The sequence below is a fragment of the Anabas testudineus genome, chromosome 23 (genome assembly GCF_900324465.2).
Source record: "Anabas testudineus chromosome 23, fAnaTes1.2, whole genome shotgun sequence".
Classification (NCBI taxonomy): Eukaryota; Metazoa; Chordata; class Actinopteri; order Anabantiformes; family Anabantidae; genus Anabas; species Anabas testudineus.
In genome coordinates, this window is record NC_046631.1 from 3,163,377 (window position 1) to 3,190,200 (window position 26,824).

General features: G+C 40.7%; 3 protein-coding genes across 8 annotated transcripts in view; 2 read left to right on the forward strand and 1 right to left on the reverse strand.

The window, feature by feature from the left end:
• Positions 1 to 4,948, forward strand: part of ptprz1b (protein tyrosine phosphatase receptor type Z1b) — a 55,909-nt gene extending 50,961 nt beyond the window's left edge. For all 5 annotated transcript variants that reach the window (XM_026363131.1, XM_026363132.1, XM_026363134.1 and 2 more), the window contains 9 exons: positions 126 to 261; positions 357 to 503; positions 615 to 708; positions 821 to 894; positions 1,008 to 1,136; positions 1,312 to 1,464; positions 1,573 to 1,715; positions 1,842 to 1,977; positions 2,399 to 4,948. In XM_026363131.1, coding sequence (XP_026218916.1) covers positions 126 to 261; positions 357 to 503; positions 615 to 708; positions 821 to 894; positions 1,008 to 1,136; positions 1,312 to 1,464; positions 1,573 to 1,715; positions 1,842 to 1,977; positions 2,399 to 2,542 — 1,156 coding nt within the window. In that variant the 3' untranslated portion in view covers positions 2,543 to 4,948. The remainder of the gene's footprint in view (positions 1 to 125; positions 262 to 356; positions 504 to 614; positions 709 to 820; positions 895 to 1,007; positions 1,137 to 1,311; positions 1,465 to 1,572; positions 1,716 to 1,841; positions 1,978 to 2,398) is intronic.
• Positions 4,949 to 5,128: 180 nt separating this feature from the next.
• On the reverse strand, positions 5,129 to 10,841 carry LOC113164749 (HMG box-containing protein 1-like). The gene is made up of 13 exons (XM_026364200.1): positions 10,804 to 10,841; positions 9,744 to 9,836; positions 9,372 to 9,479; positions 9,013 to 9,223; positions 8,686 to 8,809; positions 8,479 to 8,590; positions 8,248 to 8,357; positions 7,915 to 8,071; positions 7,688 to 7,832; positions 7,429 to 7,547; positions 7,036 to 7,216; positions 6,805 to 6,946; positions 5,129 to 6,713 (listed from the first exon to the last, which is right to left on the reverse strand). Exons 2-13 carry the CDS (start codon positions 9,820 to 9,822, stop codon positions 6,696 to 6,698), a joined length of 1,506 nt encoding a protein of 501 aa, XP_026219985.1. The 5' UTR covers positions 9,823 to 9,836; positions 10,804 to 10,841; the 3' UTR covers positions 5,129 to 6,695.
• An 842-nt stretch (positions 10,842 to 11,683) lies between these two features.
• Positions 11,684 to 22,982, forward strand: pik3cg (phosphatidylinositol-4,5-bisphosphate 3-kinase, catalytic subunit gamma). 2 transcript variants are annotated; one of them, XM_026362791.1, is made up of 24 exons: positions 11,684 to 11,855; positions 12,798 to 13,014; positions 13,117 to 13,288; positions 13,374 to 13,636; positions 13,822 to 13,908; positions 14,003 to 14,103; positions 14,358 to 14,527; positions 14,642 to 14,829; positions 15,342 to 15,449; positions 15,626 to 15,710; positions 15,800 to 16,229; positions 16,313 to 16,411; positions 16,498 to 16,633; positions 18,103 to 18,168; positions 18,403 to 18,546; positions 18,682 to 18,763; positions 18,944 to 19,047; positions 19,211 to 19,357; positions 19,441 to 19,531; positions 19,616 to 19,746; positions 20,218 to 20,329; positions 20,724 to 20,881; positions 21,106 to 21,187; positions 21,421 to 22,982. In XM_026362791.1, the coding sequence occupies exons 2-24, from the start codon at positions 12,805 to 12,807 to the stop codon at positions 21,618 to 21,620; spliced, it is 3,366 nt and encodes a 1,121-aa protein (XP_026218576.1). In that variant the 5' UTR covers positions 11,684 to 11,855; positions 12,798 to 12,804; the 3' UTR covers positions 21,621 to 22,982. The 2 variants fall into 2 exon arrangements, with proteins under 2 accessions (XP_026218576.1, XP_026218577.1); XM_026362792.1 differs by having other exon boundaries at positions 12,802 to 13,014.
• Positions 22,983 to 26,824: the final 3,842 nt, after the last annotated feature.

The window sequence follows — 26,824 nt, forward strand, 5'->3', positions numbered from 1 at the left end:
TGTGTATGTGTATGAGTACAGAGTCCTCTTTAATATTGAAGGCAACTAGAGAGCTACCTCTAGATATGTCATGTGCAGTGTACTCTGTGTTTGACATAACACGTGTGTGTGTGTGTGTGTCACAGCGCTGGTGTAGGGAGGACAGGAACCTACATAGTGATAGACAGCATGCTGCAGCAGATCCAGGATCAGGGGACAGTGAACGTTCTTGGTTTCCTAAAACATGTCCGGACTCAGAGGAACTTCCTGGTTCAGACAGAGGTAAATGAACTGACGTGCCGATGCACACACACTGTAAAAGTTTGCCATTCAGCCAGTGTTTGATGAAAATACATTTGCCTGTCTCTTTCTTGTAGGAGCAGTACGTGTTCATCCATGATGTTCTGGTGGAGGCCATCTTGAGCCGGGACACGTCTGTGACCTCTGACCTACTCCACACTTATGTGTCTGATCTTCTGACTCCTGGAGCTTCAGGCAGGACACGCATGGACAAACAGTTCAAAGTATAGTACCCTCTGCTCATTAATGTTAATGAGTTTAACATTGCATTTAAGAAATTTAGGCAATACTTGATCATATTATTCTCATAACTGTGCACACTCCTTTTGTTTTAGTTGATCAGTCAGCGTCAGGCGAAGCACGCAGACTACAGCACTGCTCTGAAAGATGGCAACGCTGAGAGGAATAGAGCCAGAGCTCTGATGCCTGGTAAACCTTAGACAACTACTGAAACTGTTGTGGAAATTTCATAACTGTTGTGAATTTGTGAATACGCATTTGATGTTGTATTGCTGTTCTATGTCTGAATGTTTTTGTTTAGTGGAGAGATCGAGAGTCTGCCTGACGGCTTCAGAAACAAACTCCACAGGTTACATCAATGCCTCCTACGTTATGGTAAGACAACAGGAAATCGTGTCTTTGTCTCAATTTCAAAGACTACCTTTGCTGTGTTTAATACATTAAAGAAACATGTGGCGGTAGTTTGATGCTGCTTGTGTTTTCCACAGGGATATCAACATAGTAAGGAGTTCATAGTGACCCAGACTCCTCTTAGCAGCACCGTTGCTGATTTCTGGAGAATGATCTGGGAACATAATACACACACTGTTGTCTGCCTGCCAGACCCACACTGTCAGGTATGAAACACACACACACACACACACACACATACACACTTTCTCTCTGTAATACTTACACTAACTGTACTGTATAGAACAAGCACTGTTATATAATAATAATAATAATAATAATAATAATAATAATAATAATAATAATAATAATAATAATAATGTGTTTTCTTGTTTTACTCAGAGTGAAGAGGGGCAGTGTTGTGTCTACTGGCCCAGTAAAGACAAACCACTGATCTGTGAAGGTTTCACTGTGACTTACTCTGGGGAGAAGCACGTGTCTCTGTCCAATGATGAGAGACTTTTGGTGCAGGATTTTACCATGGCCTCTACACAGGTTATACACGTAGTATTTTTAAAAATGCATTAAAAGACAACCAGTGGAGATTTACTCTCTCTCTTACACACTTCATTTCCTCTCTCCTGTTTTTCTGCATCCATCTAGAACAATTATGTGTTGGAGGTGTGTCATTACAGCGCCCCCTGCTGGCCAAACCCAGACAGTCCCATCAGGAACAGTTTTGATCTCATCAACCAAGTCAGAGAGCACAGCACACACGCTGGTGGACCTACAGTTGTACATGATCCGTGAGTGCAACACGCGACAAGACAGGATCACTAAATGATAAGATTATTTCTTTCTTTAGAAAGATATGTTTTCTAAGCCATGACCACCACAATTTGCTGTATTTGCTGGTGTGTGTGTGTGTGTAGGTTGGGAGGTGCTACATCAGGGCTGTTTTGCGCTCTCACCACACTGTCCAGTCAACTAGAGGAGGAGGGATCAGTAGATGTCTACCAGGTGGCACGGATGACCAACCTAATGAGGCCTGGCGTATTTAATGATGTAGTAAGTCTAAGAGTCATTTGCATGCTTTTGTAATCATTATGAGCGCCATGCACACACGTTTGAATGGTGTTTACACTTATTGACATGCTAATCTACTCTGTACCAATTTTGAATTCATCACGTGTACTCCCTTACCCTAACCCTGACCGTCACAACTAACTGCCTCAACCTAAACTTTACCCTAACCCTAACAAAAACTAAAATGTCCTCACTTTGTAAAAATGTGCTCAGTCCAATGGTTAAAAATTCATGCTGGTCCTCACAATGATAGCCATATAAACACACACACACTATATGAATTTTACAGTAACACTAAGGTGGGTAACTTGTCCTAGTCAGCAGGTTTAGAAATTCTATGTTATAAAAGGTATGACAGTAGGATAAGGACAGTGCAGTCAAGGCTGTGTTTTGTCTTACTCAGGAGCAGTACCAGTATCTCTACCGAGGCGTGCTGAGTCTGGTGAGCAGCCAGGAGGACCAGAGAGCCCTGCAGAGTCCAGAAACCAATGGATCTGTACCACTGGGACAAAACAACATTGCAGAGAGCCTGGAGTCACTCATGTAGACACATGCATACAAAAACGAGGAGGCGCACACACGCACACACACACACACACACACACACAGTAAAAGTGTCCTATGAGAATACACAGACCAACGTAACCCGAGGCATGTGGTAGCTGAGATTTGGCCATTATGAGAATCGGCTCCATCAAATCTGTGTTTGTGAATGATTAGCTCTGTCAACTGAGCACGTTGATGCTTTAATGTTTAGTAAGCACAGATTTCAGTTTCAAGATCAAAATAAAACATGAACTACTAGTACTACAGCCAAAATGTTTTTGCCATTTGAGGAGTTTCTTCAGAATATTTCTTCTCTGTTGTACAAACTCACCAAACAGGTCATTAACAATGGCTGCCTTTACTCATCATAGTGTCAGTGTTAGCATGCACTGCAGACAGAGCTGCAGAATCTAACACAGCTCACATTCAACAGGCCATAATATGATTTCTACTTTAAAAGAGAAAAATGCGCCACTTTCCAATAGGCATCCTTTATAAGCGTTTTTTAAGTTAACTAGTTTCTCTATTAATGCTTCATAGTCCATTAGTAAAAACAATCCAGACTGAGTAAACTCCATCTGACTCAAATCTTTCACCACTTAAGAAAAAAGGGAAAGGAAAGAAGGGCTAAATACTATCTGGAGCTAAATCCAGTTAGAGACATGTTCTTAAAACCATAGATTTTCTGATTAATGAGATCATGACAACTTGATAACTGATTTTTAGAGAATCCCTATATCATTTCTCATTATTAAAGCCATTGGCTACAACTTAAAAGCCCTTTAAAATAGTTTTGCTATTTAAAGTTTATACCAAAAAAAGCTTCACTGCCTTACTAGCAAAAACCTGTACATTTCCCAACTATGTCTGTTGCTGGTCAGTGTGGAGCCTGAAGACACAGAGCTTCAGTACTTTCTGAGAGAAGGCCAAACATTTCCGGAAAAAGACTGAATAAACTTTAATCTTTCTATCCTCTTACACTTGTTTTTAAATTTCTGGTCTCTCTCTCTCCTCATTCGTTGTTATTTTTAATTTTTCTTTTACTCTCAGTATTCCATCTTTTCTCTAAAAGCTAATAAATAGTAATAAAAATCACATTTGTCAAATGGACAAAGCAAGATTTATGAATATAGAAATAAATATAATGAAAGGGAAATAGTGCAACAAATTACATTTTCACTAACCCCTGTCTTTCTTACTAAATATTTTATACATTGCACATTAACCAGCAGAATGTATTCCTATTTAGAAGAACGTTTCTAATAACCAAAATCTCAAAGGCCTAACTAGTGACAGTAAAGTGACTGCTGGTATTTACTGCGGTTTTATTTCTCTGTTTATGTCTCATTGCCACTGGCTGCATGGTCTCTGGTGCCCTGTGCCTTTTGTCATTTGTGTTGTTGTACTTTAAACCTGCTTTGACGCAGCTGTGTTACTAATATGCCAAAATAATGATGTGTGATTTGTATCTATTTTCTTAAGGGAGATTACTGTGCCGCTGTGTTTGTTTTGTACCCAGAAGTCAAGAGAAGAAGAAAAAATTGTGAGATTCTATGTTTAAAATATTCAGTCTGGCATTTCCTCCTCCACTCCTGTGGGCGGCTGTGAGGATTCCAGTAGTGGCTGGTTTTCACAGTGGATGGAAAATATCCTTTTCTCTCAAAGCAGTTTCATAGCAGAATCATCAGTCAGTATATTCAACCACTGTAGGATCACTACATCATTAGTCTGGCACATAATGTTGCAGAAAGTCAGTGTTTAGACAATGAGACAATGAGCAGTGGAAAGAAAGAAATAGACCTGAACTTACTGGTATTTTGGGAAATTTTTATTTCTTATAAACCTCGGTGTTGCAGACTGAACATGTTATTCAGAAGCTGAGCCTGTGACTTTGTATCGGCATCTGTGTCACTTGCTATGACTGTTTTCATTATTGATTAGTTATGTCAGACACGATTAATCAGCCTTGATTAATTGAATATTTCAATATTGGCGCTTGTGTCTGTGCCTGTTTTTTGTCCTTAGCTCATCTGGGGATGCCAAATGGCACTAATCACAGCAGCAACTGCCACTAAACCAGACTGATTTAACCACATCTGTCGTATGTTTGACGTCTTTGCGTATATATCCCTGAATACATCAAAAGGCCAAATTACTGTATGTTTATACTGTATCTCTATATATTTTCTATTTTACTATAAAAGTCAATTTTCTAGTCATTTACACACACGTATAACTGTGGGGATTCTATTTGATAATTTTAGCCTGGAAATGTGTTTATAGTTTTAATTAAATGGTATCTCTTCTTATCTTTATGATTATTATGATTAGTAGCAGCTTAATGTCTACACCTCCAAATGGGTGCAGTATGTATATAGCAACAACCTGAAGCAACATGATTAAAGATTTGTTTCAAACCTTGACTCTGACTGAAACTTGTCTTCTTCATTGTAGGTGTCATAGTCTAAGAGCAAGGACAGAAGAAGCAGCCTCCTTCGTTTTTCATTTAGTCTGGTAGGGAAAATTGTTGTGGTTTACATTAGACCCCAACCTTTCTTGTTTTAAATAAGTACAGATACAGGACCAATAAGATGCATCATGCTTTTATTACTACTGTATAGTACAATGTTTTGTCTCCTCTGATTGATCTGTACACGACATGAGACATGAGAGTAAAGGCAAACATGAGTCAAATAATCAAAGCAAAAACATAAAAAGATTAAGTCAAACCAAAAAACAAGTATTTCTGTATAATCATATAATATTTGTCATTACACAATATACTGTAGCAGTCACAAAAGATAAAGTGTATATAGTGCATTAAAAATGAACCTCGTTAATGTGGAAAGGCTACAGTTGCCATCCCTGGGAATATTAATAGTTTTTATTATTATGCTTTCTGACAAATGGATTTATACTTAGTGATACTTCCTGCTGATGATTTAATCAGGGAACAAAGTTGAGCCGTAGGTCGGCCGAAGTCATTTCTTCTGATATTCCCTTCAGTTCTCATCAAGCCTCACCTGTATTTATGTTTCTCTGATTCTAAACAAATATACTTATTACTGGTTAAAATGTTTATAATAATTTATTATGGCACACAGAGACGTAAGAAACTAAAGCAATAACCTATTATATTGTCACAATACTAATCAAATACTTTAAGTTCTCGAATATAAATATTCTCAAATTTGTAAAATAGTAAATTTAACATATTAACTTACTGTAACAATGCAGTAAGTAAAACTCCAAACTTTTTTTTCTTTTTCAAAATAAGAGCCTTCTAAGTAACCTAAAAGAACTCACACTACTGAACAGCTTAATTTTAATTTGAAAAACTGAGGCCGGACAGATGGAGGCTTCGTCGTAAAATAAAATACTTAACACCTTCAAATTAAATCTGTCTCTAATAAAAAGCCTGATTTTCTTCTCAAGTCAATGTAAATAAAAACCTGGGCCTCTACTTGAGAATTGACTGTATAAAATTGTTTAATTACTGAATATTACCATGATAAATTACAAGAAAGCTAAGTGAAAACATGTTGTCTTGTGCAAAACACACGCAAATAAAAAAAGTAATACAGGCAAGAAAGTACTTTGTATATTTCTTGTTATATAATACATAGTTTCAGAAAATAGCTACATTCTCTACTTATCTAAAATGCTACAGCACCACAACCTCCACCTGATTTATGATCATAATTTTTTTTTTTCTCACAAAACTCACATTGCTTTGAATCACCTATGGAGACTGACTCCAGTCACAGATAATAACCCTGCTGATCTGCTGCTTAATTTCATTTGGAAATATGTCCTCTCTAGAGGGAGGCGCTACAGTGCCCTGCAGCATAAAAATGTCACGTTTGATTCCTTGTTACAGTTACCATACCGCTGTGACATGTTGAATGTAGCACCTTTGAAAAGCGAGAGAAAGAGAAGTGACGTGTTTTTTCTGATGTGTTTTCAAGAAAGCAGATGATGTTGTTCAGTGATAAGCTTTGTGAGACATATTTTTAAAAGACTAAATCAAATCCTCACTCCGGGAAAATCAAGACAAGCCTCTTGGTAAGAAAATATAGTATTAAAGCTAAATATTAGATTAGGAGTCGCTCTCTTTTTCTTGTCCATCAGTTGCCCTGTTTTCTTCTGTAGCCTTAATTTCCCTGACAACCCTGTTAGACAAAAATGAGGAATTAGCCAGCAGGACAAAATACAGGTTGAATGAGTGTGTGTGTGTTTGTGTGCGCATGCGTGTGTCCTTACAGAATTGGTTCTTTTGCGTTTCCAGCAGTCTGGGTTGAGTCTTTTCTGTTCATCTGCGAGGGCTTTGGCCTGCACAGTAAACGCTCGCCGCTCCTCACTTCGCATTTTCTTCCACCTCTCACCGAGGAGGACGCTGATCGCTCTAAACGCACAGACCACATGTTTCTATTCAACACACGTGAATACACAATACCGATTCACGATGGTCGTGACAAAGTGCAGCTACAGTACCTGTTATCTTTGCCTGGGTACATCTGCGTGTACTCCACCCTGAACTTCTTGGCAAACAGCATGAAGGCGTTCATTGGTCGCTTGCACTTACTCGCTGTGGCATTACTTCCTGGTGCGCTGTCATGCTGGCTTTTGGTTGGCTTTTGATAAGGAGAATGGGAGTGGCAGGAACTGTGCACATCTGTGAACAGTTTTAACAAAAGACTGTTTTTTAACTGTAGCATCTGTACATATTTACTGTACAGATACAGAGTGGTACTAAGATAACAAAAACCAAATGTTACTAATGCTATGTCCTTTTAATGTTTTTGACTTGCACAACAGTTCCACTTTAATTAAAAAAAAAGTACAGTACATAAATATGGTAAATTATGCATATTTAAAGACCAGTACTTTGTAATGTGTCTCTCTCTGGAGAAACAGCTCCACTGCTGGACTGGGAGGCGTGCCGTCGTCTGGCCATACTACTCAAGACGTAAACGGCAGAGGAGTCCAGAGGAGTGAAATCATAACTGAGGAAGACACACATAAAAAATCTGGTCTTTCACAGACACTAACCAGTTTATAGAGTTGGGGGGTTACAATACATGTCTTATTTACATGTATTAACCTTGAATTATTAGCCTTTTCTGTTGTTTTGTGTCTATCTTACCTCCTGAATGTGTCAAAGACCACCGAATCATCAGTGTGTTTGGCATCTCTGTGTCCTGGAGGCAGACACACATCTCCTACTTCCATTTCATAGCACGGTATCCCAAAATGCACCACGGTCAAGCTCGGGTAAAATGACGACCACCCTAACAGAAAGAAGGAGGCATGTGAAAAAGTCAGTATCACATAGTTTGAACAGTTGCACTGTTTTCTGATCAACTCTACTACCTTTGCTTTTCACGTAGAAAGGGTGGTCTAGTTGGCATCGAGCAGTCATGGGAGCATGCCCGAAAGCCCCAGGGTCAAAGGTCAGTTGTAGGACAGCCTGACCAGACAACACAATCTCTGAATGCTCGACCAGCTGCAGACCCTCAGAGCCATAACTCTGTAAAAGAGCATGAAGATCTTCTTCTCAGTATGTACATTTTATTTTGTCCACTTGAAGATTATAGGAGCTTGTTCGGACTCCATGAGACCACTGCTTAGAATAAACATGGCAGACAAATCCATTTGTATCTCACTACCTACTAAGTGGTCAGACAAGCTGCTTGTATTATGTACCTTCAGAGATCTGGATCGCTCTTTGTCGCCAGAGTCTTCCTCTGCAGAGTCCAGGTCCTCAACATCCTGCCACTCTACATTGGAGCCGCTGTGGAAATGCAGGTGAGTACCTGATGACAGACAAGAGCAGCTCTTCACATTTGTAACACAGATAATAACTGAACAATGATGAAGTGGAATACCTTTCAAACAGTAGTTGTATACAGTGCATTTGTCTCTGTGTGTGTTTACCTTTGAGAAAACAGTGCCAAGCAGTAGAAGGCCAGGAGAAGCTCCAGCCCATGTCTTCATCGTCAGACAAAGACGATCTGGTTGACACTGCAGAGCCACATTCGCTGCTAGTCTGTGAAGACAGGAAGGAGAAGCACCATCAGAACAAAGCTGCCACCATGTATCAAGTGAGCCACATAGAGCGGAAGCAGGTAAACTTAGCTCTACCCTGCTGTGCCGGCGCTGCCTGCCACGACCTCGGCAGGGTGACAGGGTGCTGCTGGGGAGAGGAGGAGGAGGCCGAGCGTAGGAATGTAGATCATTGTTGGTTCTCGTGATGCAGACTGATGAGCTGAAAATGACAGGGGATTGTAAGTACTGGTTAAAGAACTTACTGACTTGTAGTAGCTATTACAGGAAAGCTACTGAGCACAGCAGCCATGTCGCTTAGAACACAATTGGGTACAAAAAAGAAACCTAATTTCCTATTCACCATGGATCTTTTATCAATGACATTAACATTTATGTCACATTGGGTGCATAAAAAACACCGACCTGCTGTGAGGAGTTTCCTGTAGCAGTGGACTCTGAGGTCCAGTGGCGATGTGAGCCAGCTGTGTTAGCCAGTGTGTGTCAGGAAGCTGAGGGCTGTGTGGCTCTGTGTTTGCATGACGCTCCTGATGCGACACGCCCACCTCCACCTGGTACACAGGTGCAGCTGTTGGATCCATCTCCTCCTGAACCTCCTGTAGATCTGGCAGGTCGTCTAGAATGGGAAAATAAACACCAACTAAAAGGTTTGATTCTGAATAGTCTTCCTTTTTCGTTTTTAAATAAAAAAACTAATGGAGCCCACAGGCTTTGTGTTATTACCCCAATAGCTACATTACACCTGCTGTATGTTCATGTCTTACCATATTCCATATAACTGTCACTGGTGGGGAAGCCAGGTGAGGAGGGAAAGTGTTCCTCGCAGCGGAGCGGGTCATGTGACTGGCCTCTATCAGCATCCATCATCACTCCTGAGGAAGAAAACAAAAATATAAACCCTTCTCTACAACTTCATACAACTTCGATAAAATGTTTATATTTTGCAAATATTCCTGTGTTTTTCTACTTTTATTATAGTGTCATTAGTATTTCTACATGTATTACTAATTCACAAGTATAAGAAGATATGAAAACAACAGCTCTTTCACAGTTTATGATCAGAGATTAGTCTGGCAATTAGTTGTTAGTTAAGGGAAAACTGCACCCATTTTCACTCTCTAAGCTCAGGTGGTTACCTGTATTTTCCGGCTCGTGGACCTCGTGATGTTTGGTGTCGCTGGACAGCACAGCTGGGGTCACCACCTCCCACACCATGATGTCCACAGTCCCTGACAGATGTAGAGAGCCAAATGATAAAGATTTATTGGTGTCACTATTGACCATTTTCCAAGATCTCCATGGGCACACACACACAGAGAGAAACATAATCCTTCTCTGAACTGTATGTGTAGGCTATAAATGTATAGGATGCCATGGGGAGACACAGGGTACCACAGACATAGCTGCCATTACACTAAATTTAGACACATTCTCAAAGCTCCAGCGTATTGACCAGATTATAATGTTAAATAGAGATGTGGACATAACTGTGTAAACTGAACAAATTGTGCCTTTGAGCTATATACACACATGATCAGAGCATGTTTCTGTTGTATCCATTTCACAATATTCCCATCATGTGACTCACTCTTGTTTATAAACTTTGAGATTCTGTGCGCATGCGCATAAGGAACCCATTCATTCAGTACTGAGAAGGGCAGCGATAATAATACTTGAATTAAAGAGTCCAAAATGAGTAAAAAACACGAACCTAACCATCTACAACAAAGCTCCTGTTGTGACATTATCGAGTGCTGGGATATGCTGCTGGTGTCACCGTGTTTACGCTCAGTAAAACTACAGACTACGCAGTGCCATTTGTTGTCACGAAACAAAAAGTGTCGTTGAAATACTGAAGTTGCGTCAACGAAAACGAACAAAACCCGTATCTTATGTGTTATCGAGGGCAAATCATACAACCTAAGGAGTTTCTAAGGGTACAAAACATGATCAAGTACATATAAAACGAACCAGCCGTCATATTACGCAAAGATAGTTACAACAACTAACGTCAACAATGAAGGTTTACGAAGCGAGCAGCGAAATTACATTTACGACAGGGAAATAAACCGTGTCAACTTCACATTATTACTCGTGCGGCTAATTAAATGACGCATCTTCCAAATGCTGTGATCGCTTGTCAAATTCGACGCTTTAAAACCCACAATTTATTTCAATGAACTTTCCTTAACTCACCAAAACAGTCGCCTTGTACGGGGAAGAGGGCTGGTGCAGACGCAGTTGGCCCAGCGATGCTATTGGCCAGGCTCCGTGTCAATCAGCAGCTTCTCTCGTCCGCATTGGTCAGTTCAGTTCAGACTTGTTGTCTTCATTGTCATCGCCACAACAACTGATGACATAAGTTTGATGTGTGAAGGTGGTGACAGATCTGTGTTTTCTGTCTAATAGGTACACATGCATGTGAAACTTCTTTATAAAGCTATATTTTTTAAGTGCATTCTTGGGTGTAATTATAGATAATTAACTGCAGCAAGCTGGGCAAACTGGGATCATACTGTTTTTAGCAGTGGGTACAGCCGAACTGTGTACTGTTATAATAAGTAGTCAGTTTGTGACTTTAATACAAGTAAAAAGTATCTAGTGTCAGTAAATATGATGTTGGCTAGATATTACATTAGCAACTGAATATTTTAATATACTTATTGATTTGGCCTAAATCACTTGTGTGTGCACATCAGTATTTATAGATACAAGCATTCTTAAGACAACAATTGCAACTCAAAGTTGCCATAAATACAATCGTCATTGTGCGGAACTACAGTACATGTACTGTACAGGATACGTCAAGGTAGACATGATTACATACACATACGTGCTTACATTTCCTGTCACTTCTTTTTAACGGAGAGCAAATCGAAACAAACACGCCCTTACTCATTTTAAACCTGTTTAAATATTTTTTAAATCAGAAATATTCACTTCTTTAGCAATTTCTTTGCCTCTTTTACATATTTTTGCACAAAGTTCACTTTAACCACTTTGACGTGCGCTATTGTGGTATTTTACTTTGAAAAGACGCCGGAAGCGTCGCTGTTACGCTGACTCGAAAAGGTCCACCGGTGAACTTGACGAGCGTCAGTAGAAGCGCAGCATTTCCTCAAACCAGCTTTTTTGCTCACAGAGTTATAACTTTTTTTTTTTACTCCTGGTGTGTGGCCTGTTCATGGTGCATAAATGCCTAAACTTTCGCCTAAAGCTCCGGGTTTCGTTGCTTTCTGCGTTCATTGGTGAGTCCAAATAAGAAGTTTTTTGATGTGTTGTACTAAATTGACGCCTCTCCGTGTCATTATTATGGCAGCGGTACCGTTACATTCACACACACTGAGCCTGCTTCGCTTCTGGTGCTTTGAGTCCTTTTATTTAGTCCTCGAAGCTTTTGTCGCCGTCAGTTTTAACAGTAGATATACGGAATAACTTAGTGTTTTTTTTTTTGGCCCCGTCGTCAAAACAGCACACTGTAAGTCTGTAGTTTTAGTTACATCCATGCTCGCTCGGCTTTTGCTTCCTGCTTTGAAAAACTTCCTCTGCTGCAGTGGAAGAAGCAGAAGGGAAAGTCCAGCCATTTAATCGTATGATTCATTAAAGATCATGCGTCTGAATCTAACTTTACTGCGGCTCGTGGTTTATTATTAGTATTTTTTTTAAAGGTTCAGACCGCCAAATTATGTTTGCAATGGCCTGTTCCATTCCTATATTACATGTTACATCATGTCAAACATTAGCCAAACATACTATCATCCACATCTTTATTAGTGGCTATACACTAGTAGTTGTCATTGTTGTTAATTATGTCAACATGAGGCATCTCCTAAGTGCGCACACACACACACACACACACACACACACACACACACACACACACACACACACACATGCTTGTTAATATTGGTTACACCTCTGCTGCAGTATCTTCTGTAGCAGTAATACACTAGATTACAGAAATAAGACTAGAAGTACTAAGATTATAGATTATAACCCACTGCCAGTACGGTTAAAGATCAAAATATCCATCTCTCTGAATATATAGGTGGATTATTTGTAGTTCTGGCTCATATGATTAACTTGCCTTTCCTTAATCTGCCTGTTAAAGGGGTGGAGAACATGTGTTGAGGATTGGATGTAAACAGCAGGAGTGGGTCTTTTCTGTCTATCTCTCATCCTCCCCCAAGCTAGGCGATGGACAGGAAGCAGATCCAGGTGAGCGACGAAGAGCCCGTTGTCCTACGTGAAGAGATCCGAAGGAGGAGAAGAAAGAAGGCCATCACCTCGTCCTCCAGCATCTCCATGGATCAGATCACAGTTGAGTTTGTTCTCCCCACTGCGACGTGGGGCAGCAACCCTGACAGTCTGCAACTGGAGGTGGCTGGAAACTGGACTGTGGAACAGGTTGCCTAATTTATTGATTTCTTAAGCAACAATTATATTAATGTGCGAATTATATATTACATTGATTCACTATAATACATTCTTATGTCTGTTGTTTCCAAGGTGAAAGCTCAGGTGTGGCTGAAGGCAGTGACTTCAAATCTCTGTCCTGAATTCTACCAACGGTTTTCTCCTGACCACTGCATCCTGCTGTACCAGAAGAAAGGCAACCTGTGTGAGATCTATGACAAACACCAGGTCTTCCAGACACTAGACTGCATTCGTTACTGGAGAGGTACAAAAACTGTTACCTGCCAATAGAGTTATAAACACAGTTGTTCAGTTGTGATGTTGCAAGTGTGTTCGTGGTGTTTTTAAAGCTTTGAAAAAAGATGTGGGGAAGATCCAGCTGGTCCCTCGTCCCCAACCTTCAGATGAGTCCCTGCAGTACCAGCGCTACCTAAACTACCTGATTGGCTACGATGTCACTGATGTCAGCAATGTGCACGATGACGAGCTGGAGTTCACCCGCAGGAAGCTGCTGACACCGCGTCGCATTGAATTGTGTGACCGTGACCCAAAACTCTACTCCATGGACCCCTGGGTGACCCGCAAGCCACTGCCTGAGCACCTGCTCAGCAAGGTGTGTGTTAAAATAGATTTGAAAGTATTTCCTAAGAAAACACCGATATCTCACCTCATATTTTAGCTGTGTATATTGCAACGTTTGAGTTTCAGTCCAAGGCTTGTTCATTTTCTCACAGCATTCTTGATCCATTACTAAGTAGGCATTTTCATTTCATTTGTTCCATTTGTTTCTCCTCTCAGGTCAGTAACGGACACATATTGGTGGTGATCCACATGAGCACGGCCAGCCACACCATCAAGGTCTCCATCGACGACACACCAGCACAGGTAGATACATCTGTCAACAAATGACACTTATGTTTCTGTTCTTTAACTGTACCATTTCATGTATCATTTTCCGGCTAATTTCCAACTTCATTAGGTATTGGCTAGCTTCTTCAACAAGACAGCCAATAAAAGAGTTTTACTGGGCATCCCTGACAACGTGTGTGAGACAGACTATGTGCTACGTGTTTGTGGAAGGTATGTGAGCTGCTAAACTACATCTGCTTATACAAAAGTTGGGATGTTGTGTGAAATGTAAATGAAAACTGGGGCGTGTTTACTCCTGTGTTACATATCCTCTTTTAAATGATTTGCAAGTCTGCATTCTGATTATATTTGCATTTTACATAACAACTCAATGTAATCAAAAATAGTTGTGATACTGTGACAAATTTAAACAAATAATTTTCATTTTTTTATGCTTTACACTTTCTCAATGTTTCTTTACAAAGGGAGGAGTACCTGTATGGGGATAAACCACTGCAAAACTTTAACTGGATCCGTCAATGTCTGAAGAATGGTGAAGAGATCCATCTCGTCCTGGAGACACCACCTGATCCTGATCTAGATCTGGTCCAGAAGGAGGACTGGGCCCAAGTGGATGACTGCACTGGAGTTGCAGGTAACAACTTGAGTACCTGTGTTAATGTGTTACATGTGAATTACTGTATGTATCAGGTTTTAGTGATATTATGGCCATTTTCTTTATATATTCCCCCTGACTTTTCTTGACCAGGTACCCATGAGCAGTTGACCATCGATGAGAAGGACCATGAACGAGTGTTCACCATCTCCATGTGGGACTGTAACAGGAAGTTCAGAGTGAAGGTGCTGGGTATCGACATCCCAACCCTTCCCAAAGTCCCAGAGTTTGTTGTCTTTATAGAGGCCAGCATCTTTCATGGCCAGCAACTTTTAGCTCAGGTAATGAAGACACATGTTTACTGGTGGAACTAAAGATAATAGCTTTGATTTACCTTGATTCTAGGGCAGTTAAGAAATAATCGATAACTTTAAAAGAGCAAAATACCAAGCTGCAACATTTGCTTTGGTTTCGTTAATCTCTGTAAAACATACTAAAAATGCCAGAAATTGTCCTTGATAGACACAATATTGATGAATAATGTTGGTAAACCCTAACATCTGTGACAAAGACAACACAATAAAAGCAAGCTGGTGTTTCACAAGCTAAATGAACCAGGAAATATTCAGTTTCCATTAGCAGTAACATAATTCTGCTCTGATAGAGCTGCAAGAGAGTGAACATGGCTCATATCAGTCAGATAAAATGAAAAACACTAAAGCTGGATTACATTTAGGTAAAGGTCATTCGAATCTTGCAGGAGAGTAGCTGACTTTGACAATAACAATGAAAACAACTACTGTATATAGCCAATGGAATTATATTATTATTGTTATATTATATTTGTATTTAGGAGAGGACGACCTCCAAAACTTTCAACGAAGAAGTGCTGTGGAACTGCTGGTTGGAGTTTAACATTAAAATCAAGGACCTGCCCAAGGGGGCACGCCTCAGCCTCCAGGTAAACTCAAACATTAATTTAAAGGCAGAGTAAACATTGTAACCACTCTCCAAAGAAGTAGGATAAGAGCTTCAAAGTGCTGTGATGTCACAGCGATGTATTCATGACATTAGTTGGAATTGTTGACTTTTCTGCTCTATTACATAATTGCTGTGAACTTTATTGTTAACTTGTAGGTGGTCTGCGGAAAGCAACCTCAGACTCCAAACTCCAAGGGAAGCTCCTACCAGGATAATACAGCAGGAGGAGGCAGCCATGACGGTAAGGTTTACTCCCATTTAGTTTCATATTATGTTAGACAGTCTCCACATTGAAGCTTAACTAATTCTGTCTGTCTGGCCATCTTTCAGGAAAGACCAAAAGTCGTCTCCTGTACTACGTCAACCTGCTCCTGATTGACCATCGCTCTCTGCTCCGCCAGGGCGAGTTCATCCTCCACATGTGGAAAATGCCAGAGAAGAGCGAGGAGAGTAGCAGCAGCATCAACGCGGACAAGCTTACATCAGCCACCAACCCAGACAAGGAGTCATCCATGGCCATTGCCATTCTACTGGACAAGTACTGTTATCCTGTGGTGCTGCCCAAGAGCCGGGACGTGGGCCGTGATGTGGGAGCTGTGGGTGAGGAATCCGAGGGAGGAGAGCGAGGTCAGAGAGAGATGCCAAACCACCTAAAGAAACAGTTTGAGGCTATTGTGACTACTGATCCACTGCATCCTCTCAGTCCTGAAGACAAAGAGCTGCTGTGGCACTTCAGACACGAGTGTATGCGTGACCCCAGGTAGTAGTCATATTATTAAATACTATAAAATACAGCACAGATGTACAAGTATTTATTTTGTCACCATCTTTTCTTGGCTTCAGGGCATACCCAAAGCTTCTAGGCTCAGTCAAATGGGGCAAGCAGGAAGATGTTTTGGCAACACACCGTCTGTTGGAGCGCAGCAGTGCGTGGGACAGCAGGTAAAAGGCTTTTCACACAGCCACCATGTGTATCTGTCCTCAGCATGTCCAGTGTACCATCGCCTGTTGTTGTTGTTCTCGTTCAGTGGTCTGGATGTTGGTCTGGCCATGCAGCTGCTGGATTGTCACTACTCAGATGCCCAGGTTCGCTCCATGGCTGTCAGAAAGCTGGAGACTCTGGAAGATGATGATGTGCTCAGATACCTTCTGCAGCTTGTACAGGTGAGTCTTCTTTTGTATGCTTACCTTTGAAGTTGTAAGTATAATTATGTGGAGGTACTTTGCTTGAATATAGTCAGTATACATGCATCAGTAACAATTTGCCATTAGTTCAACAGTCAGAAATTAGTTGTTCTTTTTTGGCATACTGATGATTAACATTTCCAAATTTAACTTTCAGGATAGGATGAACTTTACATGACAAAGCACTTTTTCCAGTAAATGCCCTGTACCACTTTAGACACGTGCATATTTCACAAGCTCATGGAAAGAGGCTGGTCAGCACAGGCACGCCACATGTTTGTCTCCTGATGTGTCACCTCAGTTGACTATTTGGTCAAATTTGCATGAGCAATATGAGTTATCAGCAGAGGCCAACATAGCCTCCGTGCTGTGATAGGAAAATGACTCTGTCCGCTGTTATCACACACTGTGTCCACTTTGTGTACTGTATGCGGAGGATGTCATCCCAGTGTATTTTTTAAGATATGTCTATGGAATTCTTTGTAGTGTGTACACAGAGAGAAATACTGTTTTTATTTTCTGAAATTTGATGTTGGTAATACAGACTTAGATTCTGCGTACTCTTTTTGTTTTTTAGAAATAAACACAACGAAACCATGTAGAGAAAAAAATGAATTTCAGCTTTTATTATATCGATTTTAACATCAGTGAGGCTGTCTCCACATTTTGGGCAAACAAAACTTAACATTTTACTGAAAAATGTTGCCTGTCGCCTTGTTTTGAGCGTGAACTGGGCTCTGATTCATTTAGGTATGGTTAGTTCTTGTGTGTCCATTTTTTGCACTTAGATGTAGCATTTCATCTTCACCACCGGGCACAGGAATGAGCAACTGACTGTTTTGAGGATTGTGCAATTTCTGAGCTTGTTCATAGAGCCTTTTTTTTGTTTCTCAGATCACGTTATTATACTTTTTCAGTTCACCGTGGTTGTATTCTGTACCCCCGTGTGTGCTGTCAGTCCGTCACTCTGTCCGTTTACATCCTCTGACCTACTAAACCACTCTGTGCTTCTTACAGTTAACATTTGAATTGCAGTCGTACACTGTGGGAGAACAATAAGCTCAGTGTTTTCACTGCACTTCCTTCACTGCCACAGTCCAGTTTGAACTCTATCACACTGCCACCACCAAATACATTCTGTTCAAAACACTAAAGTTTGTATGGTGAACAGTTGTGTTTACATCCACTGTTTTGTACCAGAATGCTTTGCATGTGTGTCCTGGGACCCTGAAACATTTAGTTTGGATTTCACAACTCATAAAACCTTTACAAAGGATTATTGTTAATAGGCGACCAGCTTATTTTCATTTTTGAATGGGTTTCACATGACAACAGCAATAGTTTCTTCTGTACTGTATTTTTGCAGTGAAACCTGAAAATCCTGAAAGTCATTTAATATTTGAATGCACTTGTTAATCAAACCTTTATTCTCTGTGTTTTCCCTGCAGGCGGTCAAGTTTGAGCCCTACCATGACAGTGCTCTGGTCAGATTCCTGCTGAAGAGAGCTCTGCGGGTAAGCAGGACCAACATCTGTGTGTGGGTTTGTCATGCTGTTAATGATGTGTGTGTTTATTCCTGTGGTTTATTTATTTCTTCCCATTTTTTGTTTTGGTTGTGTCTTCCTGCCAGAGATTCAAAAAAAGTTTCAGTATTAATAAAAAACACGCGGATATAATAATCTCATTCCGTCGTGATAAACATTCACAATTATTAATCCTTGTGTATTTCTTTTGTTTTCCCTGTTCAGAGCAAGAGAATAGGCCATTTCCTCTTTTGGTTCCTGCGCAGCGAGATCGCCCAGTCCATGCATTACCAGCAGAGGTATGCTGTCCTGCTGGAGGCCTACCTCAGAGGCTGTGGCGAAGCCATGCTGCAGGACTTCAGGAAACAGGTGAGCAACAAGTCACGTCATTTATATGCTTCCTTACACAAACAAATGTGCAAAATACATTATGTGAATACAAGTCACCTTTTGGTGAGACTGGCAGAATATCAGTAATTGGCAGGTTGAACTGATGCTCTGCAGGTGGAGATGACCGAGGCTTTGCAGAAAGTCACCAGAGAGATCAAGACAATGTCTGCTGACAAATATGATGTCACTGCACAAGGTGAGGATGAGAAGTGTAACTTTGAGATCATCCAGGCAAACTCAAGTGGTCCTGCCTTAAATGTAGCACATGAAACAATATAAAGTAAATAGCAATGTGTGAAATTATTTAGTTTACTGTGGTTTGAAGATTCAAATAGAATTGATCGAAGTGGTGAAATTAGAACTTGGTGTGTTTCAGTGGTATTTCAGCTGCGTCAGAAGCTCGAGATTTTGCAGTCGTCCGGCCTGCCCGATAATTTTAGAGTTCCTTATGATCCTGGACTGAGAGCTGGAGCCCTGATGGTGAGGGACAAACACACACACACACACACACGTCTAGATGTAGTAAACCAGTGTTCTCAGGTTGCTGTTGCTAAAATGTATAGACTGACTTCTCACCAGAAACACTGTGATACGCACAGTGAATCGTTAGATAATAGAAAAAATGCTGTTTGTGTGCGTGCAGATTGAGCAGTGTAAAGTAATGGCATCAAAGAAGAAACCACTGTGGCTCCAGTTTAAAAAGGCTGACCCCACCACTCTGTCCAAGGACCCCATCGGCATCATCTTCAAAGACGGCGATGACCTCAGACAGGATATGCTCATCCTGCAGGTGAGTGTTAGCATAGCTTTGAAAGAACGACTCTCAACTGAATCTGATTTTGTGCACTTAGTTGCCTCTTTTGTCTCTTTCAGATTCTGCTGATCATGGAGTCGATCTGGGAGACTGAGTCATTAGATCTCTGTCTGTTGCCGTATGGCTGCATCTCGACAGGAAACAGAATAGGTTGGCTATCGAGTTAGACAACAAATGAGTCAGACACTCCACGCGTGGTGTGACATTTACCCATCTCTGTCTTTGTATCTGCAGGCATGATTGAGATTGTGAAGGATGCCACCACCATCGCTAACATCCAGCAAAGCGTTGTGGGAAGCACTGGAGCTTTTAAAGATGAAATCCTTTATCAGTGGCTGCGGGACAAGTGTGTCAGCGAGGAGAAGGTACATGATTCAGCAAATAGCTCTCTGGTTGATCAAGATCCTTCAACAAACAACAGAAACTCCCATTTGCAGATGACGTGCTGTGTTTACGATGTGTTCAGTGTGATGAGGCAACTGTCTCCAGCTGCTGCTCTGTTTATCGCGTTAGAGGAAGTAGCAGTGTGACACACAGGAAGGAAGCAAACCTCAGGGTTTTTCCTGTCACCACATCACACAGACACTCACTACTTTTAGCCATGACACCTCCACCCCCAGTGTCTGTCTCATTTTTAAAAGATGTCGCTGCCCTGACATCCTAATATGTAACTGTTCGTCTTGTAGCTTTAATTACAGGAAGGTGACTCCACACTGTGTCTCACTATGTCTTCCTGTAGCACATCTTTAGTACTGTGTTTCCACATGACGTCTACAGGGGGCGGTGTTTTTGTTGTGGTCTCGTTTCACACATTTGCACGTTTCCTCTCTTTGTAGTTTCAACAGGCTGTGGAGAGGTTTCTGTATTCCTGTGGTGGCTACTGTGTGGCTACGTATGTCCTGGGAATTGGGGACCGCCACAATGACAACATCATGATCACTGAATCTGGTAGTGGCAACTTTTGTCTGTGTATTTATCAGATTGTAGGACAAATACTATGTGTGCAGTGTGAAGTGCTACTATGGAAATATCATGGCCAGTGTTGTCGGGCACCTCCTAGATATTCCCACATTCTCATGATCACTTCCTCATTTGTGCTGGTGACGCAGAACAAGAAGAACTGAAGAATGATGAAACCTAACATACGAACAAGAGTTCCTAATTTTGTTTTCATCAGCTTAGAAAAAGTTCTCATATTGTTTCATTCATAGCAGGTTAAAAAATAGATGTAAAAAACAGCTGTTGTGATGTTGGTAATGTGAGAGTAAGATCAATCTAAGTAAAAAAATAGATACATGGCATTCAGAAAAACTAAATATTAGTCTCCTTTTTGTTGCTGCAGGGAATCTCTTCCACATCGACTTTGGTCACATCCTGGGGAATTATAAGAGCTTCATGGGAATCAGCAAGGAGTGGGTTCCTTTTGTGCTCACACCAGACTTCCTGTATGTCATGGGAACGTCGGGAAAGAAAAGTAGCCCCCACTTCCAAAAATTCCAGGTGCAGAGAATTTAAAACAATTTCTACTGTTTTCTGAACATTAAGCTCTTTGGCAGGAAAGCTAATCACAGATCATCAGTCTGAGATACAGTTACAGCAATCAGCTGGTGACCAAGTCAGATTGCAAGAATTAGTGTTGCAAAGATGTGACAGCCACAGTTCAAATGTCTCTTTTGCTTAATGTACAGTACGTACGTATTTTAAATCCTTTACCTGTGTCTCAGGACGTATGCGTGAAGGCTTACCTCGCCCTTCGGCACCACACCAACCTGCTCATCATTCTCTTCTCCATGATGCTGATGACTGGTATGACTACTGTCCTCATAAAACCCAAAGCTATTGTGTTTCGTGTCTTTCTAACTTTGTTAACAATATCTCTTTAAGAGTGTCCATATTATGCTTAATCAGCTCCCCGGGCCTTGAGACTAAAATGACTTGTTTGAGCTTGTTTAAGTCCCCCCCCTCAATCCGACTTTCGACAGAGATACTCAAAGAATCATATTTTGTCTGAACCATGAGTCTATTGTGCCCATTAACAGGCATGCCCCAGCTGACGAGTAAGGAGGACATTGAATACATCCGTGAGGCTCTGACTGTTGGCCGCAGTGAGGACGAGGCACAGCGTCACCTCCTGGACCAGATAGAGATCTGCAGGGAGAAAGGCTGGATGGTTCAGATCAACTGGTTTGTGCACTTGGTGCTGGGGATCAAGCAGGGTGTGGAGAAACGATCCACTTAGTACAAATTAGTATAAGTCAAGGTTTTAAGGTTTTTCTCTTAATAGTTGTCCTAAGGAATTTCCTTTGTTGTAAATAAGAGTCATACACCAGAGTTTCTGCAGACAGAAGGCAGTTGGACTTAAACTACTTCCTGTTTTGTTCAAAGTTCTCAGAGAACTCACATGAAAACATTTTAATGAAGAATATTGTGAATAGTCACATAAGATGAGATGTAAGTATAAATCTTTTGTAACACCCATCACATCAAAACCACAGAACAGTTTTGACACCAAATCTATGTTGGGCCTGCAAGAGTCCTGAGATTTTTTTTGTTACCAAGATGTTTTAGTGCTGAATTGAATAAACTCTATTCTATGTTGAAGAGCCTAAATTAAGTCCAGCCACTGTTTTCAGTGCTCAAACCAAGTCAAACAAACACACCAAATAACATTTAGAGTGTTTTTTCTTTTGCCTAAATCAGCATTGGGCCCAAAGTTTTTCCAAAGTCTTATAAAAGCCACAGAATGAGAGCGATGTGTGACATGCAGACTGCTTCATTTGGAGAATGTGTTCTCTCTCCAAAGGACTGTGGTATGTGAAGGGGAAACTGAGGGTGGTGTTGTCAAGTTTGTCAGATAAAAAGGGCTCATTTAAAAATAAAATGACAACTTACAGTAGAAACCTTCATGAGATTAGTGAACAGTTGGATTTAAACCACTTCCTGTTTAGTTCAAAGTGCTTTTTTGCTTAGAACTCACATATCCTTCATACTGTTGGCATTTTAAAACACAGTCTGTCTAAATGCTGCACTGTCCCATCATCTTTAGATCTTTAATATTAAAGGATCAATCTGGTAAATACTAGTACATGATCTAATATTCAAGACATTTAATTTTACTCTACTAATCTAATGAAGGAAGACATTTCAAGAGAGTCTGTTGGATTCTATTGGTCGGAAATATAAAATGTCTTAAAAACCTGGAGTTCAAGATGAAGTATATATATTAAAAGTCAAATGAGATTATCATTGTAAAAGAAATGTGTCATCATATTGCTCCAGTGGCCTGTTGATGACACTTAGCACATGCTGGTCAGTGCTACAATCACAGTGTGCTACTGTAGTATCCTGAGGGAATAACGCAACATACAAGTGATTGTTTTTTTTTTTTTTTGACTACTACCTAATGATTTGGAATATTTCACCAAACATGAAATATCACCAAAACATATTGAATTGAACCTATTTTTGTATCCAAACAAAATAGCATCTCATAATTACGCTGTTGAGTGTACTGAATATCACAGATTGTGGATTTCAATATTTGTTACATTTCATGAGCTCCTTTCATGTAAGGGTCAGTATTAAAAAAAAAAAAACTGACTATGGTAACTTTCCATTTCTTTCAAAAATTTGGTAACATTTTGTTGGAAAAAGAAAAAATATTTTTGATGTTAATTGATTCTGGGAAGTGAAATGACTGGAGCGTGTTAGCTTCAGTGTGTAATGGTGTCACACAGTTAAAGTTATTGTACTGTAAATATTTTTAGTTTTTGAAATTTCTCTTTAATTTGTTAGTTCATGTGATTTACACCCCCCCCCCACACACACACTCCCTCATATTTTCCATCTTAACATGCTTGTTTTAAAAAGGTGCTGCATTAAAGATGAATACAAATACACAGAGCCTCATCCAGTTTGAAACTTTGTGATATTCAACTCCGACCACAAGATGGCGCAACGCTGTTGATGTTTTCTCTTTCTCTCCTGCTCATCTTCTTCCTTCACTAACTTTCCGCCTTACACACATTCAACAGATAATAATTATGTTTCCTCTGTGGCTGTTTCGTGGCTGTAAGCTGCAGTTTATGTTTTCATGTACATCACAGAGGATCTAAATGGATTTAGCTGCCATCTTTTAGCATGTCTATAAACTGAATGGAGGCTTATCTGACAGGTGCAGGTGGCTTCGTTCCACTGCATCATTGCAGTGAAATGTGAACGGATACCCCTCGTTTATCATATCTGTTCTCTGCCAACTGAACATGCAGTATAAAACATCATCATCTTTAACCGCTTACAACCAAAAACAGAAGAAGGGTGGCTTTGTCCTCAGCAAGAAATAAATCCATAGATTATGTTTAACAGGGTTTTTCATTGACCTGTGTGTTTTGCATGCTCAGTGGTACAGTACAACCCCAATTCCAAAAAGTCAGGACTCTAAAATCTACATATAAATTAAATGCAATGATCAAATCACATAAACCCATATTTTATTCCCAATAGAACATAGAAAACATTTTAAATGTCATCAAACTATAAGTAACTCCATCTAAACTTTATGGACAGGCTGATGAATTAAAGCAAAGTGGTGACTGGAGTAACTGCACTGTATGTTTTATGGAATAACCTCCTAAGCTCTGACAGGTCTGTGAGCTCAGTGGGAGGAAACTGGAAGAAACTGGACTGAACTGGAGCGTTGAGAATCGACAAATCGCTCTCTTTCCCTATTAACTCGCATTCCTCTCCAGGAAGACGTGAACCAGATCACGCGACAGGGGAAATCACTCAGCCCGCGTGTGCTCATATGTACTGTACTGTATGAATCGGAGTTGTGTGTGAACAACAGTGCAGGTTTTAGGTCTGCAGGGTGAGGGTTGTTTTAGGGTCAGGAGTCAGGTTGAGTTCATTAGTTTTCATTAAGCCATGGGTTCAGGTTAGGAGTTAGGGGAAACAAAGAGAGTCCTGAAATACAGTAGCCAGATATGCATATGTTAAATGTGCATGGATGTGATTATGATGCGTGGGTGTGATGCACTAAATCCTGTTTGTGGCAGCTGCTTTTTAGTGAATTGAAGAGCGTACGTACAGATGTGCTATGTGTCACGTTATGTATCAGTCATCGCCTCAGTTTCACTGTTGTTGGATCTGACTCTGTCTCCATTTCTGCTACGCACGCTGTCTCCACAGGATGTTCCTCTCCAGGATGTGTTCAGGTGCAGCACCGCTGCATCGGGCCGCCTACGCTTGGACAGGGCTCAGAGGTCAACGCACAAACGTAGCCACGTGCGTAAAGGAGGAAAAAGTATTTGGAGCGTGCACAGCTGATGTAGTTGGAAGCATGCGGTGTTTGTGCTATGAGACAAGCGTGAGATGCATGATTGAGAAGTGAAGCTGACGCATTCTGTGTAGACGAATCTTAGCTTATATTCATCCATTTGGATCACTCATTATCTGCATTGACTCTGAATGGAACCACGGCAACCCTAAATTCTGCTTTGTATCCAGTCTCAATGCAGCAAAATGTAAAACAGCGTTATAGGAGACTAAGCAGGTTGTGAAGGGGACTTGGACCCCCCATTCAACATCCTTGTAATTGCTAAAACTGTGTTATTTAGGGTTTTGTCACCAAAAACAAAATTAGATTCAGTGAATCTGCACATCTTAAATGAAACCTGAATCTGAGGAGAAGCATCCCACCTGTGTACCATCTATAGCTTGACACTGAGCGAGGACGTGCGTCCTCTCTCGTGTTAACATGCAACTTGTGTGACTCCTTCGCCCAGTTGCTCGCCGGGAAAACTACACGACATGACCACAGAGCAGCTTGCACTCTGAACTTGACCTTTTCGCGGTTTCCTCGATTACAACACCTAGCCGTTAAGATTACAGCCTTTAATATTTAACACCCTCAACATATCTGTACCTGCTGTAACTGGAGCCCGAATGTGGAGGTGTGTTCGTACGTACGTGTGTGTGTGCGTGTGTGTGTGTGTGTGTGTGTGTGTGTGCGTGGGTGCTGTCAGTCAGTGCACCACATCAGATACCTTTACTGACAGAATTTCGAAGGAACACTGGGGTGTGCTTTGGTGTATGTGTGTGCAACCTGACGCTGCCTCTCACACTCTATCTGTATTTAGCATCAGTTACCGTCAGGTAGGACAATTAGTCACTGAGGACATTTGGCCAAGCTATTAGAGAGGGAGGAAGTAGAATGTGCAGCAACTCTGCCTCAAATTTGATCCTTTTTTTATTTTATTAATGCTATTTTTATTAGCATTAGAAATGCAAAGTTGTCATTAATGTGATGGAATTATATCCTATTATAATAAGATTATATGAATAAAGAGCAAAAAATAGTGTACGCTTTAACTAAAACATTGGTAAACATCACTTTTTAGCTTTAAAGGAGGTTTATGATGGTCCTTGAGTGTGAAGAGCAGCTTCATTTTCCCGTATTTAAAGGTGTGCCGTGAAGATACAAACATTGTAATGTGAACTCCTTCGAATGACGTCATCTGAACATTTAAATGGATTACATTGTACATTGTGTTTTGCCCTCATGCGGAGGCTAGTAGAACGCCAGATGCAAACAATAGGGGCCGGCTCATCAAAACATTGTCATAGCAACACTGTGACACTGACACTGTCTTGCTCGGGAATCTTTGACACTGAAGTCACAACGCTGCATCGTCACCGACTAAATCGGTTGTTTGTTTTTTTTTTGCATCAGAGCTCCCCTCAGCATTTCCAGCACAGCTGTCACATTAATACTTCGCTAAGACGATGAAACCCTCACAAACTTGCTGCTTAAAATGTCACAGTCTGAGTCAGAAGCCTGTTCGGAAAATCACGGCGTGCAGTGATGGGCTTATTTGCCTTTGTACAGTGATTCGGTTGCTTATAGTGAGCAAACTTGTTGATTCTTTGAATTCTAGTTCACAAAGTCATTGGTAATAGATCAGAGATAGATTTTGATCTTGAAAGTTTTAGTGATTTATAAGCCAGTAACAGTATATGATTCTGTAGTGAGACCTGATCCAGGTCTGTTGTCTGATTAAGATCAGATGAATGTCCAGAGGAGAACATTTTACACCAGTGGAACCTCTTAGACATAAAGGAATCCATTTGTTTCCAGGTGAATTGTCTTATTCTTGCCTTGTTTTTAGTTCATATCTTGATAAGGCTGCACTTCAGCCTGCTCTTGTGAAGTCCATACATCGTATGTGCTCTGCATGAATTGTACTCCTCTTTATATAACATTCATTTGTAGAGGGATGCCCATTCCCTGCTCCTAAGACCTAAACAGCCCACAGGTCTGCTGCTAAACCTAAACAGAAGGTATAGTAATTAATGCAATTTAGAGGAACCAGTAATCTCTTCTGTAATTCCTTAGCCAAACATCCAATCAGCCAGCCGGTCTGTTACCCACAAGCCTGTTGTGCA

Bases quoted from the DNA above. Each gene is read 5' to 3' on its own strand.
- LOC113164749 (XM_026364200.1), bottom strand. From the start codon at position 9,822: ATGGTGTGGGAGGTGGTGACCCCAGCTGTGCTGTCCAGCGACACCAAA. The intron at 9,480-9,743 runs GTAACCACCTGA...TTTCTTCCTCAG, and splicing joins CCACGAGCCGGAAAATACAG to GAGTGATGATGGATGCTGAT. The intron at 9,224-9,371 runs GTAAGACATGAA...TTCCCATTCTAG, and splicing joins TGACAGTTATATGGAATATG to ACGACCTGCCAGATCTACAG.
- pik3cg (XM_026362791.1), top strand. From the start codon at position 12,805: ATGGACAGGAAGCAGATCCAGGTGAGCGACGAAGAGCCCGTTGTCCTA. The intron at 19,358-19,440 runs GTGAGTGTTAGC...TGTCTCTTTCAG, and splicing joins AGGATATGCTCATCCTGCAG to ATTCTGCTGATCATGGAGTC. The intron at 19,532-19,615 runs GTTGGCTATCGA...TTGTATCTGCAG, and splicing joins CTCGACAGGAAACAGAATAG to GCATGATTGAGATTGTGAAG.